At 42.2% G+C, this 19,167-nt stretch overlaps 1 protein-coding gene across 1 annotated transcript in view; it reads left to right on the top strand.

The window, feature by feature from the left end:
- kmt2ba (lysine (K)-specific methyltransferase 2Ba) overlaps positions 1-19,167 on the top strand; it is a gene marked incomplete at its 5' end in the record, with an annotated part of 46,696 nt that overhangs the window by 15,091 nt on the left and 12,438 nt on the right. The window contains 16 exons of the mRNA XM_080531738.1: positions 649-713; positions 5,001-5,486; positions 5,620-5,733; positions 6,025-6,171; positions 6,380-6,472; positions 6,707-6,824; positions 6,984-7,097; positions 7,538-7,722; positions 8,154-8,258; positions 8,587-8,697; positions 9,052-9,128; positions 9,801-9,976; positions 11,987-12,075; positions 12,486-12,620; positions 14,056-14,214; positions 14,649-14,766. Of these exons, the coding sequence (XP_080387864.1) occupies positions 649-713; positions 5,001-5,486; positions 5,620-5,733; positions 6,025-6,171; positions 6,380-6,472; positions 6,707-6,824; positions 6,984-7,097; positions 7,538-7,722; positions 8,154-8,258; positions 8,587-8,697; positions 9,052-9,128; positions 9,801-9,976; positions 11,987-12,075; positions 12,486-12,620; positions 14,056-14,214; positions 14,649-14,766 (2,292 nt within the window). The remainder of the gene's footprint in view (positions 1-648; positions 714-5,000; positions 5,487-5,619; positions 5,734-6,024; positions 6,172-6,379; positions 6,473-6,706; positions 6,825-6,983; positions 7,098-7,537; positions 7,723-8,153; positions 8,259-8,586; positions 8,698-9,051; positions 9,129-9,800; positions 9,977-11,986; positions 12,076-12,485; positions 12,621-14,055; positions 14,215-14,648; positions 14,767-19,167) is intronic.

Genomic DNA, 19,167 nt, shown 5'->3' with positions numbered 1-19,167 from the left:
CTACAAATCTGCATTGTGGGAAACGTTAATTGCTTCATGTGTGTCGTATATGCGCATAATGCGCATATGGTCTACCTGTCAAGCCTAAAGTGCACTTTTACTCTTAATTCTTCCTCTCATATACCAGTAGTCAAGCCTAAGAGGCACTTTTACGTTTGAAAGTGTTTCTAAATTATATATTTTTTATATTTATATTTGCTATATTATACCAGTAATATTCTGGAATGTGTCTGAATGTTAAAGTTCCATAAGTATAAGCAAAATAAAGTAAAGTAGCAGTTTGGAAATAAATAGTAAAACATTTGATCTCCTTACGCACAAAACACGTACCTAAACCGTGACCCAAAAACCGAGGTTCATACTGAACCGTGGGGCAATTGAACCGTTGCACCCCTAGTATGTAGGCTAGTCAAAGCTGCTCCTGTCACAGCAGTGGCTGACACTGAAGCCAGGCACTTTATCGCTGCCTGGCTTCAGTGTTGAAAATGGAGGACCATGCACATTGTGCCTCTCCTTTTGAGTTCAACTTAGAGAAGACAACCCCCCCACCCACACTCAGTGTAAGAACCGTGGCGATTGAAGTTTTGAATCCATCTGTTTCCCTGGCAGATCCTGTGCCCTTTGAAGTCCCCCCCTCCCACCCTGCAGAGGAAGTGCCCAGCGAAGTGATGAAGCACCGCAAACCTGGACCCGTTAGACGCAGAATTGACAAGGTAATGACCCACAGAAATGTCTGCCTGCATGCCCCGCGGTGGCGTAGCGGTCTAAGCACTAGCCACTAGTGCAAGCTGCCCACCGGGGACTGGGATCGAATCCCGGTCTCGCCAGACCCGGATATGGCCGAGGCACACAGGGAGCGGCATATTGAGCGGCCGCTCCAGAGGGCGGTATAGGACTATTTCCGGACAAGGATCCGTCGCGCAACAGCGCCCCCGGGGTGCCGGAATAACGGTGCTGGGCTCGAGGAGCCAGTCAGCTAGTCTGCCTGGCGATCTCCTCTGGGGCTGCCGGCCACGGGGTCGTGCGGCGGATCCTACGCAATAGGCAGGGGATAATTGGATGCTAGGCTTGGGTTCAATTGGATACCAAATTGGGTGAAAAAGGGATAAAATCTGAAAAACAAATTAATAAAAAAATAAAATAATGTCTGCCTGCCTAATACTGAACTCACTCTAACCAATTCTAACTCGCACACTCTATCCTCATCTCAGCTCTAATGACAGATAAATATGCTCTGCTCAAAGTCCAAATATTATATCAAATGTTGAGGAACTGAAGTCAAATTTTTCTTCTTACTTAAAATGTGCACTGTTCTTAACCTAGTTCTGTGAAATTTGTAACCTGAAGTAAAATGCTAATGTTACTAAGTAAATGTGTCTTATGGTTGTGTTGGAAATGCTTTGATAATACCCTGTAATTGCTAATGCATGAATGAATACTGTATGAATGTTCTGTATGTTGGTGGTTAACCATTTCTCTGGAATCTTTTTTTAACTTTTTTCATATCTTATAGTAGGGCTGGGCAAACGATCAAAATTTCTTTTTCGATAATCGCAAGAAAATTAATCGATAAAAGTTTTTTGTTTTTTTTCTTGGGGAAAAAACTTTATTTGTGTTGCTATTGCACACATTCATTCATTCACATTCAAACTAGACACTACAGTCAGATAACAATCCTCTTAAACAAGGCAGTGAGTAGCTTAAATTGTTTAACTTAAAAACACATTTTACGTTATAAATAAAAATATAGAAAATAAGTAACTCACCATAGGAGCAGTAAAAAAACAGTTACTCACAAATAGGAGGATGACTGAAAACGTTAGTGTCCTTAAGAGCGTCCAGCTTAACTTAAATTTAAACTCCAGCGAGAGACTGTAGGCGGCAGGCCTACTGGTTCTTGTTCAGAAAGATGATCATGTTAACATGTTCAGGGGTGAGAGACGAACGCAATCTGGTGACACGTGGACAAACTAATTTCCATTATTATTATTATTAAAAACATTTTTTTTACGATTATCGAGCAAAATATTTTGTGATCGACCAAGATCCTTATCGATCGTCGATCATTGATGCCCACCCCTATCTTATAGTCTTTATTTAATCAGATTGCATGATTCTCTCCCCTGCTTTCTACAGCCATAACACTTCTCATAACTTTACAGTGCACAACTTTCTTTGCTCACTTGTACAATTATTTGCGTCTGAAAATGTCTCTCCTTTCTCCAAGGTTGAACTCTTTCACCCCTTTCCTAGCTCTGACTCCAATGTTGGACTCTTTCACCCCTTTCCTCGCTCCGACTCCAAGGTTGGACTCTTTCACCCCTTTCCCAGCTCTGACTCCAAGGTTGAACTCTTTCACCCCTTTCCTCGCTCTGACTCCAAGGTTGGGCTTTTTCACCCCTTTCCTCGCTCTGACTCCAAGGTTGGACTTTCACCCCTTTCCCAGCTCTGACTCCAAGATTGGACTCTTTCACCCCTTTCCTCGCTCTGACTCCAAGGTTGGACTCTTTCAACCCTTTTCTCGCTCTGATTCCAAAGTTGGACTCTCACCCCTTTCCTCGCTCTGACTCCAAGGTTGGACTCTCACCTAGGGCTGTCCCAAACGACTATTTTTCTAACGATTAGTCTAACGATTATTTTCCCCAAAATAATGGCTGTATTGTCTCTCTCTGTTTAACAGTGTCTTTATAAAGCACTCTGGGTAATAGCTGCTGCTCTTATAAAACAAAGCAGCGTGTGACATGCACATTACTCAGACGGCCGCCCCTTTAAATGATCAGCTGATGCATGGGGGCTGTCTGTGGGCCCGCAATTAAACACAGACACCTTTAATTCGGCGACCTGCTACTACTACTACTACTACTACTACTACTACTACTACTACTACTACTACTACTACTACTACTACTACTACTACTACTACTACTACTACTACTACTACTACTACTACTACTACTACTACTACTACTACTACTACTACTACTACTACTACTACTACTACTACTACTACTACTACTACTACTACTACTACTACTACTACTACTACTACTACTACTACTACTACTACTACTACTACTACTACTACTACTACTACTACTACTACTACTACTACTACTACTACTACTACTACTACTACTACTACTACTACTACTACTACTACTACTACTACTACTACTACTACTACTACTACTACTACTACTACTACTACTACTACTACTACTACTACTACTACTACTACTACTACTACTACTACTACTACTACTACTACTACTACTACTACTACTACTACTACTACTACTACTACTACTACTACTACTACTACTACTACTACTACTACTACTACTACTACTACTACTACTACTACTACTACTACTACTACTACTACTACTACTACTACTACTACTACTACTACTACTACTACTACTACTACTACTACTACTACTACTACTACTACTACTACTACTACTACTACTACTACTACTACTACTACTACTACTACTACTACTACTACTACTACTACTACTACTACTACTACTACTACTACTACTACTACTACTACTACTACTACTACTACTACTACTACTACTACTACTACTACTACTACTACTACTACTACTACTACTACTACTACTACTACTACTACTACTACTACTACTACTACTACTACTACTACTACTACTACTACTACTACTACTACTACTACTACTACTACTACTACTACTACTACTACTACTACTACTACTACTACTACTACTACTACTACTACTACTACTACTACTACTACTACTACTACTACTACTACTACTACTACTACTACTACTACTACTACTACTACTACTACTACTACTACTACTACTACTACTACTACTACTACTACTACTACTACTACTACTACTACTACTACTACTACTACTACTACTACTACTACTACTACTACTACTACTACTACTACTACTACTACTACTACTACTACTACTACTACTACTACTACTACTACTACTACTACTACTACTACTACTACTACTACTACTACTACTACTACTACTACTACTACTGTAACTGCCTCTGTCAAACAGCCCCAGACACAGGGCATACTCACTGCTATGTTTAGCCAACTTGAATGCCAACATGGCCATCAGGGTTTTTCCTGGCTCAAAATGAGGCGGAGGTGGTACCAGTGGTGTTTGACATCGGGGGGGACCCATGAAGCAGGGCTGTCTGGGGGTCCTTAAACATCAAACACTTAATTTCTTGCATTCTGGTGAATTGATATGCACCAATTTGTGCCCTTTCTGCATCAATTTATGGTGGAAATGTCATTATTTATGTGAAGGAAAACACAATATTCAGGCACCAGATGACCATTCAAAATATAATGTAATATAATGCAATATAAGGCTCTCAGGCATTCTGTACTTTCAAATATATATTCTCCTTGAGCAGTCAACATACTATCAGCTATTTCGCTAGCAAAAACGAAAGCTAACTTATTTGCGAAACAGCGCCCCCGCCACCACGTCGGCGCAGTGCCGCAATTGCAGCTAGATTTTTTTAAATACATTTTTTTGCGACGCACATTACGCAAGTCGACGTATTGATGTAGTCAATTACGTCGACTACGTCGACGCGTCGTCCCAGCCCTACTCTCACCCCTTTCTAGCTCTGACTCCAAGGTTGGACTCTCACCCCTTTCCTCGCTCTGACTCCAAGGTTGGACTCTCACCCCTTTCTAGCTCTGACTCCAAGGTTGGACTCTTTCACCCCTTTCCCAGCTCTGACTCCAAGGTTGGACTCTTTCACCCCTTTCCCAGCTCTGTCTTCAGTTTCTCCAAGATGGTGGTGGTGGTGGCGTTGGTGTCGGTGGCTTCCCTCTTGTCTTTCCCCTCTCTGTGCTTCCCCTCTCCGTGCTACTTCTTGCTGCTTTAGTATGTGATCGTGGACTGTGGTCGTGGTGTGGTAACGCTGACCCCTCCCCTCCCCCCTCTTGCTTTTGGCTTCAGCAGTCCCCCCCTTCACAGGCACAGGAGGTGGCTGAGGAGGTGGAGTGCCCCCCTCCTGAGCCAATCACAGGGGGCCGCACAGCTAAAGGTCATTCTGGAAGCCCGTCATTACGGCTTCGTCTGCGGCTGCGGCTGCAGGTGTGCCTGAAGCGGCTACCGCAGTCTCTGGTGCAGTCGATGCTGCAGTCCCCCATTCTGCCCCCCGAGGCAGGGGAGACTGGCGGAGAGGTGCAGGAGGACGTGGAGAGGCAGGAGGAAGAGGAGGAAAAAGAGGAGGAGGAGGAGGAGGAGTCTTCGCAGCAAGAGGATGGGACTGTTAAAGAGGGGGTGCAACACGATCCCAGAACTGATCCCCTTCGATATGTCATTCGTCCCCAGAACGCGGCAGAGCACCCATCGCTGTCGAACATCCTGTCGTCACTCGCCAATAGGTTCCTGCAAAAAGCGCCGTCGAAGCCCACGCACAAGATCCGCGTCGACTTCAAGGTGAAGATGTGACTCACTCACTTACTCACTCGCTCACTCACACACTTGCTCACATACTCAAACTCTCTTTGTACTGTTTTGCAGTGTTTCTCTTACTCATTCTCTCCCATCCTTCTTTTTGGTTCCGTCTCAGGAGGACTGTGCTGTCCAGAACGTGTGGTTGATGGGCGGTCTAAGTATCCTCACCTCCGTCCCACTCACCCCTCAGCCTGTGTGTCTGCTCTGCGCCAGTAAAGGGCAACATGAGGTACTGAAAGCACCCTGTCAATCCTGGCTGGATTAACCAATCAAATTGATACGAAGCCGGGACAGTTCTTTCCAATCCAAGATGCTGGAATTGCGGCTGCTTGATTTCCATTCTTCTAAGATACAGAAACATGATTTCTGAATGGAACAAACATGTTTTAAAATGTATTTTTGCATTATGACAAGAGCTGGCTAGCCTGTTGGTAGCCTGGAGTCTAAAAAGTTTGAAATTGCAAAATGCACCTTTCGATTTGTTTGTTTTGAAAATAACGACGTTCTAAACCCCCTCCAGATGATCTTCTGCCAGGTGTGCTGTGAGCCCTTCCACAGTTTCTGCCTCTGGCCTGACGAGCGGCCTCAGGAGGAGAACAAGGAGAACTGGTGCTGCCGCCGCTGCAAGTTCTGCCACGTGTGTGGCCGCAAGAGCAAGAACACCAAGGTGTGCAGCCCAGCAGGGTCTCCAGAAGCTCAACTAACATTCTATGGTTCTATTACATGGTTCTATTCTATGGTTCTATTCTATGGTTCTATTCTATGGTTCTATTCTATGGTTCTATTCTATGGTTCTATTACATTCTATGATTCTGTTGGCCATTCTCCAACCCCACGTTCAGACTTTAAATTGAACAGCCTGTGTCTTCCTGTAGCCTGTACTGCAGTGCCGAAGATGCCAGAATTGCTACCACCCCTCCTGTCTGGGACCAACCTACCCTAAACCCATGAACTGTCTCCTGCCCTGGGTAAGATCTGGGAGATAAAAACTATATATATATATATATTATTATTATAATATATTTTTTAATGTTTATAATATATAATTTTATAGTGTTCAAGACATAACTAGTTAATGAAGTATACGATTTAACAGTACTTCTGTTTCTGGTCTATTTCTCCATATTCCCCTGTCCTTTCCTGAGCATCACAACATTCCTGATTCCAACTATGTTTCTGCGTCCTCGCTCTGCTCGTCCCAGGTGTGCATGACGTGTATCCGGTGCAAAAGTTGCGGCGTGACCCCAGGGAAGACGTGGGACATGAACTGGAACCACGAGCAGGACCTCTGCCCCGACTGCAGCGTCCAACACAAAAAAGGTAGCTATGGAGACACATGCACGTTGTACAACCAAAGGGGTTAGGTAAGATGTTTGAACAGGTTTGAGTTACAGCGGGTAACACTGATAACAATTCAGGGATGAGCCCTGACATTAGAGTTGCAGTATGAAAACGGTGTCTTTGTTCGCCGTTTCCTAGGCAACTTCTGCACCGTGTGCTTTAAGTGCTACGACGAGGACAGTCGCGACAGCCGGATGATGCAGTGTTCCAAGTGCAGCCATTGGGTGCATTCAAAATGTGAAGGGCTCTCAGGTAGGTGCCCATCACAGCTCACTTACCTCAGAACTGCCCTTTGTCTGAAACCTCTGTAACATTAGTTTCATCGAGGCAGTACCCCATCATGTGTTTTTCAGCTTTTTTGCTGTAGTGCTTTCTCTTGTGAGGACTGCTTACATTGAAACAAGTACTTGTCGTAGTAGCTCATAGAAACACTCAATAAAAGTTCAGAAACACTCAATACAAAGGAATTAGTCTTATTATATGTATATTATATTATTTGTCTGTATTATACAGTACCAACTACATACAAAAAAGTACATTTGGATTCTAGAACCAAAACTATTTCACAATAACATCACCAAAAACAGCTGATGCCCTCTCCGCCTTACTAACAGTCCTTGGTATCAGAATCCTCTAAACAGGATCACCAAGACCGTAAACATGTTACGTTATATTGCCTGTCTTGCCTCCAGATGACCTGTATGAGATCCTGTCTGGCCTACCAGAGGGTGTTGTGTTCTGCTGCACGCCATGCAGCCAGTCTCAGCCCAGCGGCTGGAGGGGAGAGCTGCAGGACAGGCTGAGGGCTGGGCTGGAGGAGGTGCTGGCTAACCTCCTCTCCTCCTCCAGCACCCAGCATCTCATCACCTGTAGCGAGGTAAGGAGTCATACAGTGTGTAGAGTCATCTTCAGAGTCAAAGATACAGTGCCGTCAGTAAGTATTAACTCCCCTGGACTTTTTCCAATTTTCTTTGTGTTACAACTAGGGTTGGGCGGTATCGGAATTTTAAAATGGTTTTGAAATGGCAGTTTATGGTTTAACCACGGTTTACGGTATCATGACTGTGTCATTATTATTTTCACACAACAATAAAAATGTGTGTAAATTAGTTTTATTCTCTGAACAACATCCAAATAGTCTTGGATTAAATCACACTTCCTAATTCTCCATTGAAGATGCTTTTTTATTCTAGGACTAGGCTTAATGGTCCAGGAATTATCCCCCATTATTTTCTACTGTCCTGTTTTCTAATATCCTCCTTGACAACAGTCTCCATCACTTTTCGCTGTACTTTGTCTGTTCTACAGTGTGAGGATTCCAGCGAACCAGATGCTCTCAGGGACCAACAACTGCCTGTGTGTGATTTACATGCCGTGGGAAAGAAGTTTGAGAAAGGCCAGTATACTTCACTGGTGAGATCCCTTAATCCTTTATATATACACATGAAAATAAACCTCATCAAAGCTGTTCGGGAGGAGAGATTAGTCTAATAGGTGTTTACCTCCATGGATAACAATGTTCTGTTGTGAATCAGACTACCGTACATACGCTATGCGTCTCTAAATAATATTGTAATATGGTAAGGTTTTGGTAAACCCCCAACCGTACCATAGCTAGTACCATGCCCTGCCAATTGAGCCACACAGGACCATTGGATTGATTGATTGATTGATTGATTGATTGATTGATTGATTTACATATTTCCTGGTTGATTATGTTCTTCCCCTGTTGTCCAAACAGAAAGCATTCCATGAGGATGTTGTCATGGTAATGAGGATGTGGCTGAAGGAGGAGGAGTGTCTCCCCGAGGACCAGAGGCTCACCACTCTGGCCCGGTCTCACTACCTGAAGGTCAGGCAGCCGTTCCCTCTAACCGTATTAGATCATATATTTACATTACATTTACATTTTTGCTACTTAGCAGACGCCTTTCTCCAAAGTGACTTGCAACAAATACATTTGTCTCAGTAAGTGAATCATCATATATGATATCCATCAGTCAGCATAGGAAAAAGTAATCTATGCTATGACCAGGGGCCACTGGCAGTTGGCATGCTAGAAGAAGGAAGAGTTATTATTTTATTTTTTAAATGTATTTATTGTAGAGAAACTGTACAGGGGAGGGGGGGGGGTGAGGATGTTTTTTGGAGCTATATATACCAAGGAAAGGATGGAAACTTGACAGAAACTGTTATTTCCTTGCAGATGTTGGAGGAGGTTTTCAGTTGGTTCCATACCCAGGATCTGAAAATCTGGGACCCGCTCTGCAAAGAATTCCCAAGGTACAAGGGATGTATTTATATGTGCCATTTACATATGCTATTTATCTGACGCTTTCATCCAAAGCGACGTACATAGCAGTGAGTGCATACATTTTTCAATATATATATATATATATATATATACTGTATGGTCCCAGCGGGAAACAAACCCATAATCAAAGTGTTGTTAGCGCCATGCTCTGTATTAGGGGGCAGGTAGCCTAGAGGTTAGAGAGGCCGGCTAGCCTGAAGGTCGCTGGTTCTATCCCCGGAGAGAGCTTCATGTGATTTGGTGACTGGAGGGTTGCAGGCGTCATATCTAATATCCACTGCCGTTGTGCCGGTGCAAGGCACTTAACCCCTAATTGCTCCAGGGGCGCTGACTATGGCTGACCCTGTGCCTAGAGCAAAAAAGCTTTTGTTTGTTGTTGACAAGAAGACTGAATCTAATCTAATTACTGTACAGTGAGAGCATACGTTTTTGTATATATGGTCCCAGCGGGAATCAAACCCACAGGACCATTGGATTGATTGTTTTACACATTTCCTCCATTGAAACAAGATTATAAAAACCTTTATAAACCAATCATGGAATATTAGTTTGCTTCGAAGATATGACTAGCTCGCTGACATGGAAGTCAACCAAACAAAGTTGCTGATCAAGTCTCACACGTCCCACCCATCTTTTTCCAGTGGTATGCTCCCCGAGGCAGTTCTCCCTCCCTCTCTGGAGCACAGCTATGCACAGTGGCTGGAGAGAACATACCAGTGCAGCAGGCGGGCGGGCGGCCTCCAGCACAGTGCCACCACCACACTCCCATCCGCAGTCACCAGCTGTCAGCTGGAGGGCCTCCCACTCAAAACACAAGGTATGGCTGTTGTCACTCACTCTCTACTACCTATGACCTGGTTACCCACCCTCTGGGACTCTCTCCCCACAGTGATCCGCAACGCCCCTATGCTGGACACCTTCAAATCAGCCCTCAAAACCCACCTGTTCACCAACTTTGGCCCTTAGTCTAGCTATTTCTATCTGTGTTTCTGTTTTTGTCTGTCTGACTGTCTTTCTGTAAATTTGTAAAGCGTCCTTGGGTTTCTTGAAAGGCACTATATAAATCTAAGATATTATTATTATTATTATTATTATTATTATTACATAGTAGGGATGGACGGTTTCCAATTATTGAAACCGAAAAACCGTCAGAGAGTAAAACCGGGGTTTTCCGGTTAACCGAAAAAAAAAAAAAAAAAAGAAAGAGCGCCAATTTCAAATAATTGAGCCCTACTGCTACAATACACTCATGCCGAACACCATTAAAACACCGTAAGCACAGTCGCAACACAGCGTCTTCATTGAATGAACTGCTTTCTCAATATCTTGGTTCTTAGACAAAGTTTCAGCTGCTGCTCAATGTATTTAAATATTTGTGACACAGCCCAATGAAAAGGGCTACCTGTAGGCGAAATCATTTTTCTGTTTTTTACATGTGCTTAAACTACAGATTGTAAGCTTTCAAATGATGCATCATACATTGAAATCGGAAACAAATTGAAGACGACATGAGTATTTGAAAGTTGCTACACCGGAAATCACTAAGCAGAGAAAATCCCCGTCAAAGATAATGAATCCCCATCAAACAACAAGAAACGAAGTCATTGTGTTATAGATTACACTTATTTAATGAACGTAAAACTGTTCGGAAAAATAACGAGTGGGTACTTCACATCTTCGAGTTGAATGTTAGCTAAAAAAACGAACATCTTAAAAAAATTAAATAAAAACTTTAAAGACGAATTTGACGTCTTTCTGCTCAATAATCACTGAAATATTAGAATTAGAATTATGCAGTGAACATACTTAAAGCTTTTCATAAAAACCACATGCCGCGAGACTGACTCGTCCTGAACTGTCATAAGTCAATCAACAAAGAATGCCCCATCAAAATAAAAGTGCCCATGGTAGAGCTGTCAAAATAGAGCTTTCAAAATAAATGTACTAATACAGATAGAGATAAATACAGAACTACCTTTGCGTCACTAAGTGACCGCGTATCTTCTGAGACATGCGTTCTGTCATCACTTTCAGTAGCGCCTTCACACACAGTGGCGCTGTGCACAAACACTCTTGATCCGTATAGCTCTTGTTTTATTATATTGTGGTTTAGTAAATACTGCACTTGGAGTTACATTCAATGCATGATTTGTGCTATAGAACATAAATAAAGTTTGATTGATTGATTGATATCAAATCAAATCACATTTTATTTCTATAGCGCATTTCTCACAAAAGTGTGGTGCGCTTTACAGAGAGCAGCGAAAATGATCTTATTAAATGTAAGCGAGTAATTGTAAAAAAAACTTTCCTATCTACCAATAACTGAAGGCAACTATCTTTCCCATAGAGTGATTCGTTACCCTTAAATATAATCCCAATTAGATATTAATCCTCAGTTATTCTTCACAACTGACCAAACCTCTCACTCATTGCGCGGAAGATTCAGACTGTATCATTGTTATTTTCACACACGACAAACATGTGACATGTTCCAGTTTTATTCTTATTCTATTTTATTCTTTAAAAAAAAAAAAAAAAAAAAAACGGTTTCAGACGGTTTTGATAAAAAACCGTTTCTATTTTTATAAACCCCGGTTTTCGGTTTAACCGAAAAACCGTCCATCCCTATTACATAGGCCTAATCTGGGTCTGGAAACCAGTGTATATAGATTGAGGACAGATTCTGACCTTACAATACCTTTTGAATTGTGGATAACTGGTTTCATGATACATTTGTAACCCTTCATGGTAATTATCACATTTCAAAATCACCGTCAGGCCCAGCGTGTTTGACTACTTGTTCTACATTGTATATGTATCACAGTTACTATCACGGGGGTCCAGGAGCCCAGCTGGACCAGAGATGAGAGGCAGTGTTCACTCTGCCAACAATGTGGAGACGCTACACCAAACGTGAGTCCCATTGCACCCTTCCCAGTACTGTGTTTACTACAGAAATGATGGCAGCTTTTTTGTAATTTAACATACCCTGTCATCCAGGGGGGTAGTAGTGGCGGCCTAGTGGATTGTGAGTTGGACTGGTGATCAGAAGGTCATGAGTTCAAATCCCACCTGGGAACACCGCCACTAGTGTGCCCTTGAGTAAGGCACTTAGCCCTAGTTACTCCAAGGTGTCTGTCCCTGTAATCTCTAATTGTCACTTTGGATAAAAGTGTGAAAAATGTATTACATTACCTACTAGACATGTTTGTAATTTTACTAAGCAGACCCTCTCATCCAGAGTGACTAACAACAAATGCATTCATCTATATTAAATTAAATCCACTTGACTTGCTCAGTGTGGCCCTGTTGTGTCCCTGTAGGACGGAGGCCGGCTGCTCTACCTGGGCCAGAACGAGTGGGCCCACATCAACTGCTGCCTGTGGTCTGCCGAGGTGTACGAAGAGAAAAGCGCCCTGCTGCAGGTGCACAGCGCCGTCTCAAGGGGGCGCCACCTGGTAAGAAGCAAACACAAATTCGGCACCTCTCAAAGCTGGGATAAATCAGTAGATATCAGTAGAGGGCGACTGGTAGCCTAGAGATTAGAGAGGCCGGCCAGCAATCGGTAGGTCTCTGGTTCGATTCCCACCCCAGGAGGGAGCCGGATGTGAGCTGGTGACTGGAGGGTTGTTGGCATCATCGCTAAGGGGCCTACCACTGCCGTTGTGCCTTTGAGCAAGACACTTAAGCCCTAACTGCTCCAGGGGCGCCAAATGGCTCTTTTCCATTGACCAGACCGGGACGGTACAGAACAACACGCATTTGTATCTTACCCGTACCGTATTTTCAGAAACGTTTCTCCATTATACACAACAGACCTGGAGCGAGTCGGGACAGTCCCCACTTCTGTTCGCTAGCTACATTACGTTGCTCACTGTGGGGTTCGACAGAAACATTGTTACATAATTGCTAAACAAGTTGTAAAATGATTTGGGGGGCCAATATCTTTAGCTAGCTAAAGTAACTAGCTTACTATATTGTGGTCTTAGCAGTTGGTAAAAGAACAGGATTAAAATAAATATATATGAGCAATAACATATCGTGGGCTTGCTACAGCAAGCACAATAACAACCAATTTGTTCCGTCTGAAGACTAATACTGGGACCATTCGTGATTGGGCTACAGGCAGTCAAATACTAGGCGAACGTGTGTGTAGGACACGAATAAACTTGGGTTTCATGCATTTCAAGTGGCATCTTTGTAATCATGACGACATAGTCATGTCTAAGAATGCATTTCACCATGTAAATTCCCTCATCCGTGATCAGACTTACCTGGGGTGCTGCTGCTGAAGAGTATCAAATAGTATCAAATAGAGTGCAAAAAAGCAGCATTTGCATACTCAAATCTGTGCAAAAACGATGTTTATTGTGAGCTTTTGGTCTCAAGGCTCTCGGACCATTGTAAACAACAGCTGTATGACGCGTCACTATCAATCAATCAACGGTCTGCAGCGTCACATCGTAGCACAGATAGTACCTTTCGCTCCGAGTCAGGAAGGTTAGCTAAATTCAGTACGGGTACTATGGCCCGGTACGGCCCAGATGGCAGTGGAGAAAGCAAAACAAACCGGGCGCACGCGTTCTGGTACGGTACGGGACGGTAGTGGAGAAGCTCCATAAGATGGCTGACCCTGTGCCCAGAGCTGGGGGGAGACATGTGCACGAAATACATTTCGTAGTCTCAGTGCTCTGTTCAGTGCTCTGTTCAATGAATGAAAATGATATATTATATTCTTCTGTTTCAGACATGAATGTACTACTTGTAACCCTTTCAAGTATTTACATGTCATTACATTAAACTATTTAGGAACTTCTCCACTGGTTATGCACCCCCCCCTTCTTTCTTTCTTTCTTTCTTTCACTCACTCACTCACTCTGTTCTTCCCCACAGCGCTGTGAGCGGTGTGGCCAGTATGGGGCTACAGTGGGCTGCTGTCTCTCCTCCTGCCAGAGTAACTACCACTTCATGTGTGCCCGCGCCCGCAACTGTGTGTTCCAGGTGGACAGGAAGGTCTTCTGCTTCAAGCACCGGGACCTCATCAGTGGCAAGGTACGTTTGATTATAAACACATGCGCTCACACACACAAGCAAGCACGCACACACAAACATAGTTCTCATTCCGAAAGTCAGCTCCACTTTCACAATGACGTGTCCTTGTTTCCCATTAGTTCCCCATTAATTACCTAGACTTTTTTCGGTTCGTAATGGAAAAAGAACTCTGACATTGTGTTTCGCGCCATTGCTTCAGCAAAAGCGTTTTGCTGCTGTAAGCTCGCTCTCTCACACACTTTGGACTACTTCTATATTCACCCCGCCCCCCCCCCCCCCCAGTGAGCGACGCTTGGATTGGTATCAACCCTATCAAAATCTCGAGGTCCACCCACCACAGTCTCACCAAATCACTGAAACACTACGTGTCAGTAGCTCACACCTTGAGACTCATTTTGTAGCTTTATATCACAAGATTTCCGTTCCATTTCCAGATGGTGTCTGGTAACGGGTTTGAAATCCTCCGGCGGGTCTACGTGGACTTTGAGGGCATCAACCTCCGCAAGAAGTTTCTTACCGGCCTTGAGCCAGAATCGATAAATATGACGATCGGTGAGTATGTCGAGGGGCTCCGTGGTTTTCAAACAATTAATAAGAGGTTAAACTGTAGATTCTCAGCTTTTATTTGATATAGTTCCCCTATTTCAGTATAGACTCAGCTTTTATTTGATATACAGTGGAGGAAATAAGTATTGAACACATCAACATTTTGTCCAGTAAATGTATTTGCGCCAGACTTTGATATTAACTCAAACAATCCAGACAAAAAATCTAAACATTAAAGTCCATATGTAAATAAAGTTATGTGTAATAAAGAATAAAGAATGAAACAGGAAAGAAGTGTTGAACACACAAAGAAAAAGAAAAACACCACAGGAACCAGCTGAAAACCATAACTAGTATAATAAGGTGTTGTGTGGCACCTTGGTAACAACATTTTATAGCCCATTAATATATTCTAACCCAGCTGACATAGCAGAGATTGGAGGTAGAGTTGCCTCCTAATTAGTTATCTTTTTTCTTAGTGTGTTCAATACTTTTTCCCTGTTTCATTCCACTTTATTACACACAACTTTATTTACATATGGACTTAAATGTTTAGATGTTTTGTCTGGATTGTTTGAGTTAATACCAAAGTCTGGTGCAAATACATTTACTGGACAAAATGTCAATACTTATTTCCCCCACTGTAGTTACCCTATTTCAGTATAGATTCTCAGCTTTTATACATAGTCCCCCTATTTCAGGGCACCAAAAGTTATACACCGATGAGCCAAAACATTATGACCACCTGGCAGTCGTTGTTAAGGGTCAGTGGTCATAATGTTTCGGCTCACCGGTGTATGTGTGTCTGGGTTTCCGTTAACCGGTAATTACCGGTCTTTGTCCGGTAAAATGTGTTGAAGTCCGACATAATGTCCGGTAAAAATAATTCCCTCTAAGCACAATTTGAATACAATTCGCTAAAGTTTAATTGTCACATTCTGATTCCTTCTATATTAAAAAAGACGAATATATAGGCTATATATTTCTTTTATTATTATATGATTTGACGCCGGCATGATGATGACTCCGCGAAACAGCGGTAATAGCGCAGGGTTGCCAGATGGGATTGACAATTTACAGCCTAACCAGTCTATTACCGCTAAACCCAGTAGCCCATTCGGCGATAACCCGGCCCATCTGGCAACCCTGCGTAGCGGGCCACCATAATAATAATAATAACTTTTATTTGTATAGGCTAGCGCTTTTAACCTGCAAACGTTGCAGCTCAAAGTGCACCATAGCGAGCGAGAGGTAAACATGGACAAAAAGTCTCGAGGGTTCCGAGTTGAATGGAAAGAAAATTTCCCCTGGCTGCGTTTAGATGGGGAAGGAAAAATGTTCTGCTCACCGTGCAAAAAATCGGGGAGGAATAACGGATTCATGAGAGGAGCAACTAATATGAGAATGTCGGCTCTCACTGATCACAGTCGGTGCAGTGACCACATATCGGCGGTCAGTTTGAGGCAACAGCAAACCGCTATGAAAAGCCACTGTGAGCAGGCTAATGAAACGGCTAACAATAAGCTGCACTCTCAGCTACAAGTTGCATTTCACATGGCAAAAAATGTCATCGCATGTCATCAGTATGTGGGACTGACTGAGCTACTGAAAGCCTGAATAGCAGGCTATTTTATTTAAGGCTATCCCCTATCTGAGAAAAGGCATAGGCTACTATAGGCAGGGGTGCACATAACTTTTTGGGGCCAGTGCTCAGAGGAGTACCTAGGGACGCTGCTTGGTGCTCCCCGAGCTCGCGAGTCACGACCCGTCCCACAGGATGGATGAAAAAGGGATACATGCAAAACGACATTTATTCATAAATAAAGATAAACGAACAAATGATTGTGTGCAAAACAAAAGAAACAAATGCAAAATCAAATGACTGCTCTTTAAGCATGAAAGTCTGTCAGACTCCTTTAAACACAATGAAATCAACTGATCTCTTTAAGCACTGCTCTGTTCTGTAAACACTGAAATCAACTTTTCAACAAAAAGTTACAGCCTAAGCATTTATTTATACTACAAGCTAGGGATGGACGGTTTTTCGGTTAAACCGAAAACCGGGGTTTATAAAAATAGAAACGTTTTTTTATCAAAACCGTCTGAAACCGGATTTTTTATTTTTTTTTTTATTTTTTTTTTCCTATGTTGTTCAAAGAATAAAACTGGAACATGTCACATGTTTGTCGTGTGTGAAAATAACAATGATACAGTCTGAATCTGCCGCGCAATGAGTGAGAGGTTTGGTCAGTTGTGAAGAATAACTGAGGATTAATATCTAATTGGGATTATATTTAAGGGTAACGAATCACTCTATGGGAAAGATAGTTGCCTTCAGTTATTGGTAGATAGGAAAGGTTTTTTACAATTACTCGCTTACATTTAATAAGATCATTTTCGCTGCTCTCTGTAAAGCGCATTGGGTCACTTTTGTGAGAAATGCGCTATAGAAATAAAATGTGATTTGATTTGATATCAATCAATCAATCAAACTTTATTTATGTTCTATAGCACAAATCATGCATTGAATGTAACTCCAAGTGCAGTATTTACTAAACCACAATATAATAAAACAAGAGCTATACGGATCAAGAGTGTTTGTGCACAGCACCACTGTGTGTGAAGGCGCTACTGAAAGTGATGACAGAACGCATGTCTCAGAAGATACGCGGTCACTTAGTGACGCAAAGGTAGTTCTGTATTTATCTTTATCTGTATTAGTACATTTATTTTGAAAGCTCTATTTTGACAGCTCTACCATGGGCACTTTTATTTTGATGGGGCATTCTTTGTTGATTGACTTACGACAGTTCAGGACGAGTCAGTCTCGCGGCATGTGGTTTTTATGAAAAGCTTTAAGTATGTTCACTGCATAATTCTAAGTCTAATATTTCAGTGATTATTGAGCAGTATTCAAATATTTAAATACATTGAGCAGCAGCTGAAACTTTGTCTAAGAACCAAGATATTGAGAAAGCAGTTCATTCAATGAAGACGCTGTTCCAAGAGATGATCTTCCGTGCAGGCGTGCACCCTGGATCAGCGGAGCTGGTGTGTTAAGTGTTCATGTGTTTTCATGTATGGTGTAGCTTACAAAAGTCTGCCTTTCCACTTATATTTGTGAAACTAAGTAGCCTAAATGTGTTGCGACTGTGCTTACGGTGTTTTAATGGTGTTCGACATGAGTGTATTGTAGCAGTAGGGCTCAATTATTTGAAATTGTCGCTCTCTCTTTTTCTTTTCTTTTTTTTTTTTCCGTTTCGTTTTTCGGTCGTTTTTCGGTTAACCGGAAAACCGCGGTTTTAGTCTTTGACGGTTTTTCGGTTTCAATAATTGGAAACCGTCCATCCCTACTACAAGCTTAATCGTCATCATCACTGCTCTCTTGACTGCTGTAAATTATCACTGTCCTCAATATCAACCATGGTAGAGGATGTTTTTTTTGTGATCAAAATGTATTTTTATATTAAAAAAAAATTTGGTGCGCAAAAGCGCCCTCATGCGGCTGATCTGCCGCGCAGCATGCGTTTTGGCGACGCATGCGCACTGGCGCACCAGTTATGTGCACCCCTGACTATAGGCCTATTAACATCGAACGGAAATTAGCCTATGCGCATTGCAAGTTCATTTAAAGCCTATTTATTTTCAAAGAGTTTTGTTCTATTTTATTTTATCTGATAAAAGGCATATGAACGGAAATTAGGCTAGCCTATGTGTCACGCCAGAAGCCTACATGTAACCTCTTGCACTTTTCAATAAAATGTTATAAATCTAGACATTGTGGTTTTTCTTTATATACGTATCCCAGCCTGCCTATCAATCATTTCTCAATAAACAGTTATGTTCTCCTCATTGTCATACTCCCGAGTCCGATTAAGTATGATTTGACAGGCAGCTAAACTAAATGCCTTCCCAACCAGCGAGACCTGGTTATAGAAATGACATTGTTTTATTGATAAAAAAGGGTAAAACTGAAAAGAGAAAATAGAAAACTCACATTAATCCCCAAAAATGTAACAGACTTCAGTTAACGTAATGTGGAGTCCGTTCATTGATCGATGCAGTCTGTTCAGTTCCCAGTGTGGCGCGCGTTCAGCGCTGGACATATGGCATAGCGCGCATGCGAATCATGAAAGCCTATATTATTATATTTATTATATAGCTCGCATCTAATCGTATCGGATGAGAAATAGACATTAAACGGCATATATAGGCTAGGCTACACAACAGTAATCACCGCGACAAACAGCTATATTATATTTTAATATGATGACCGGAATATCTCACGTTTGTCCGGTAAATTGAAATCTTCCCGGACACGTTGACCGGCACAATTTTTTTCTAACGGAAACCCTGATGTGTGTGTCTATATAAATATTGCCATCAATAATTCCTTATTATGAATGT

The sequence above is a fragment of the Nansenia antarctica genome (genome assembly GCF_963989245.1).
Source record: "Nansenia antarctica genome assembly, chromosome: 5".
NCBI lineage: Eukaryota > Metazoa > Chordata > Actinopteri > Argentiniformes > Microstomatidae > Nansenia > Nansenia antarctica.
The sequence above is the reverse complement of the archived record's forward strand: the minus strand, read 5'-3'. Positions and strand labels throughout refer to the sequence as shown.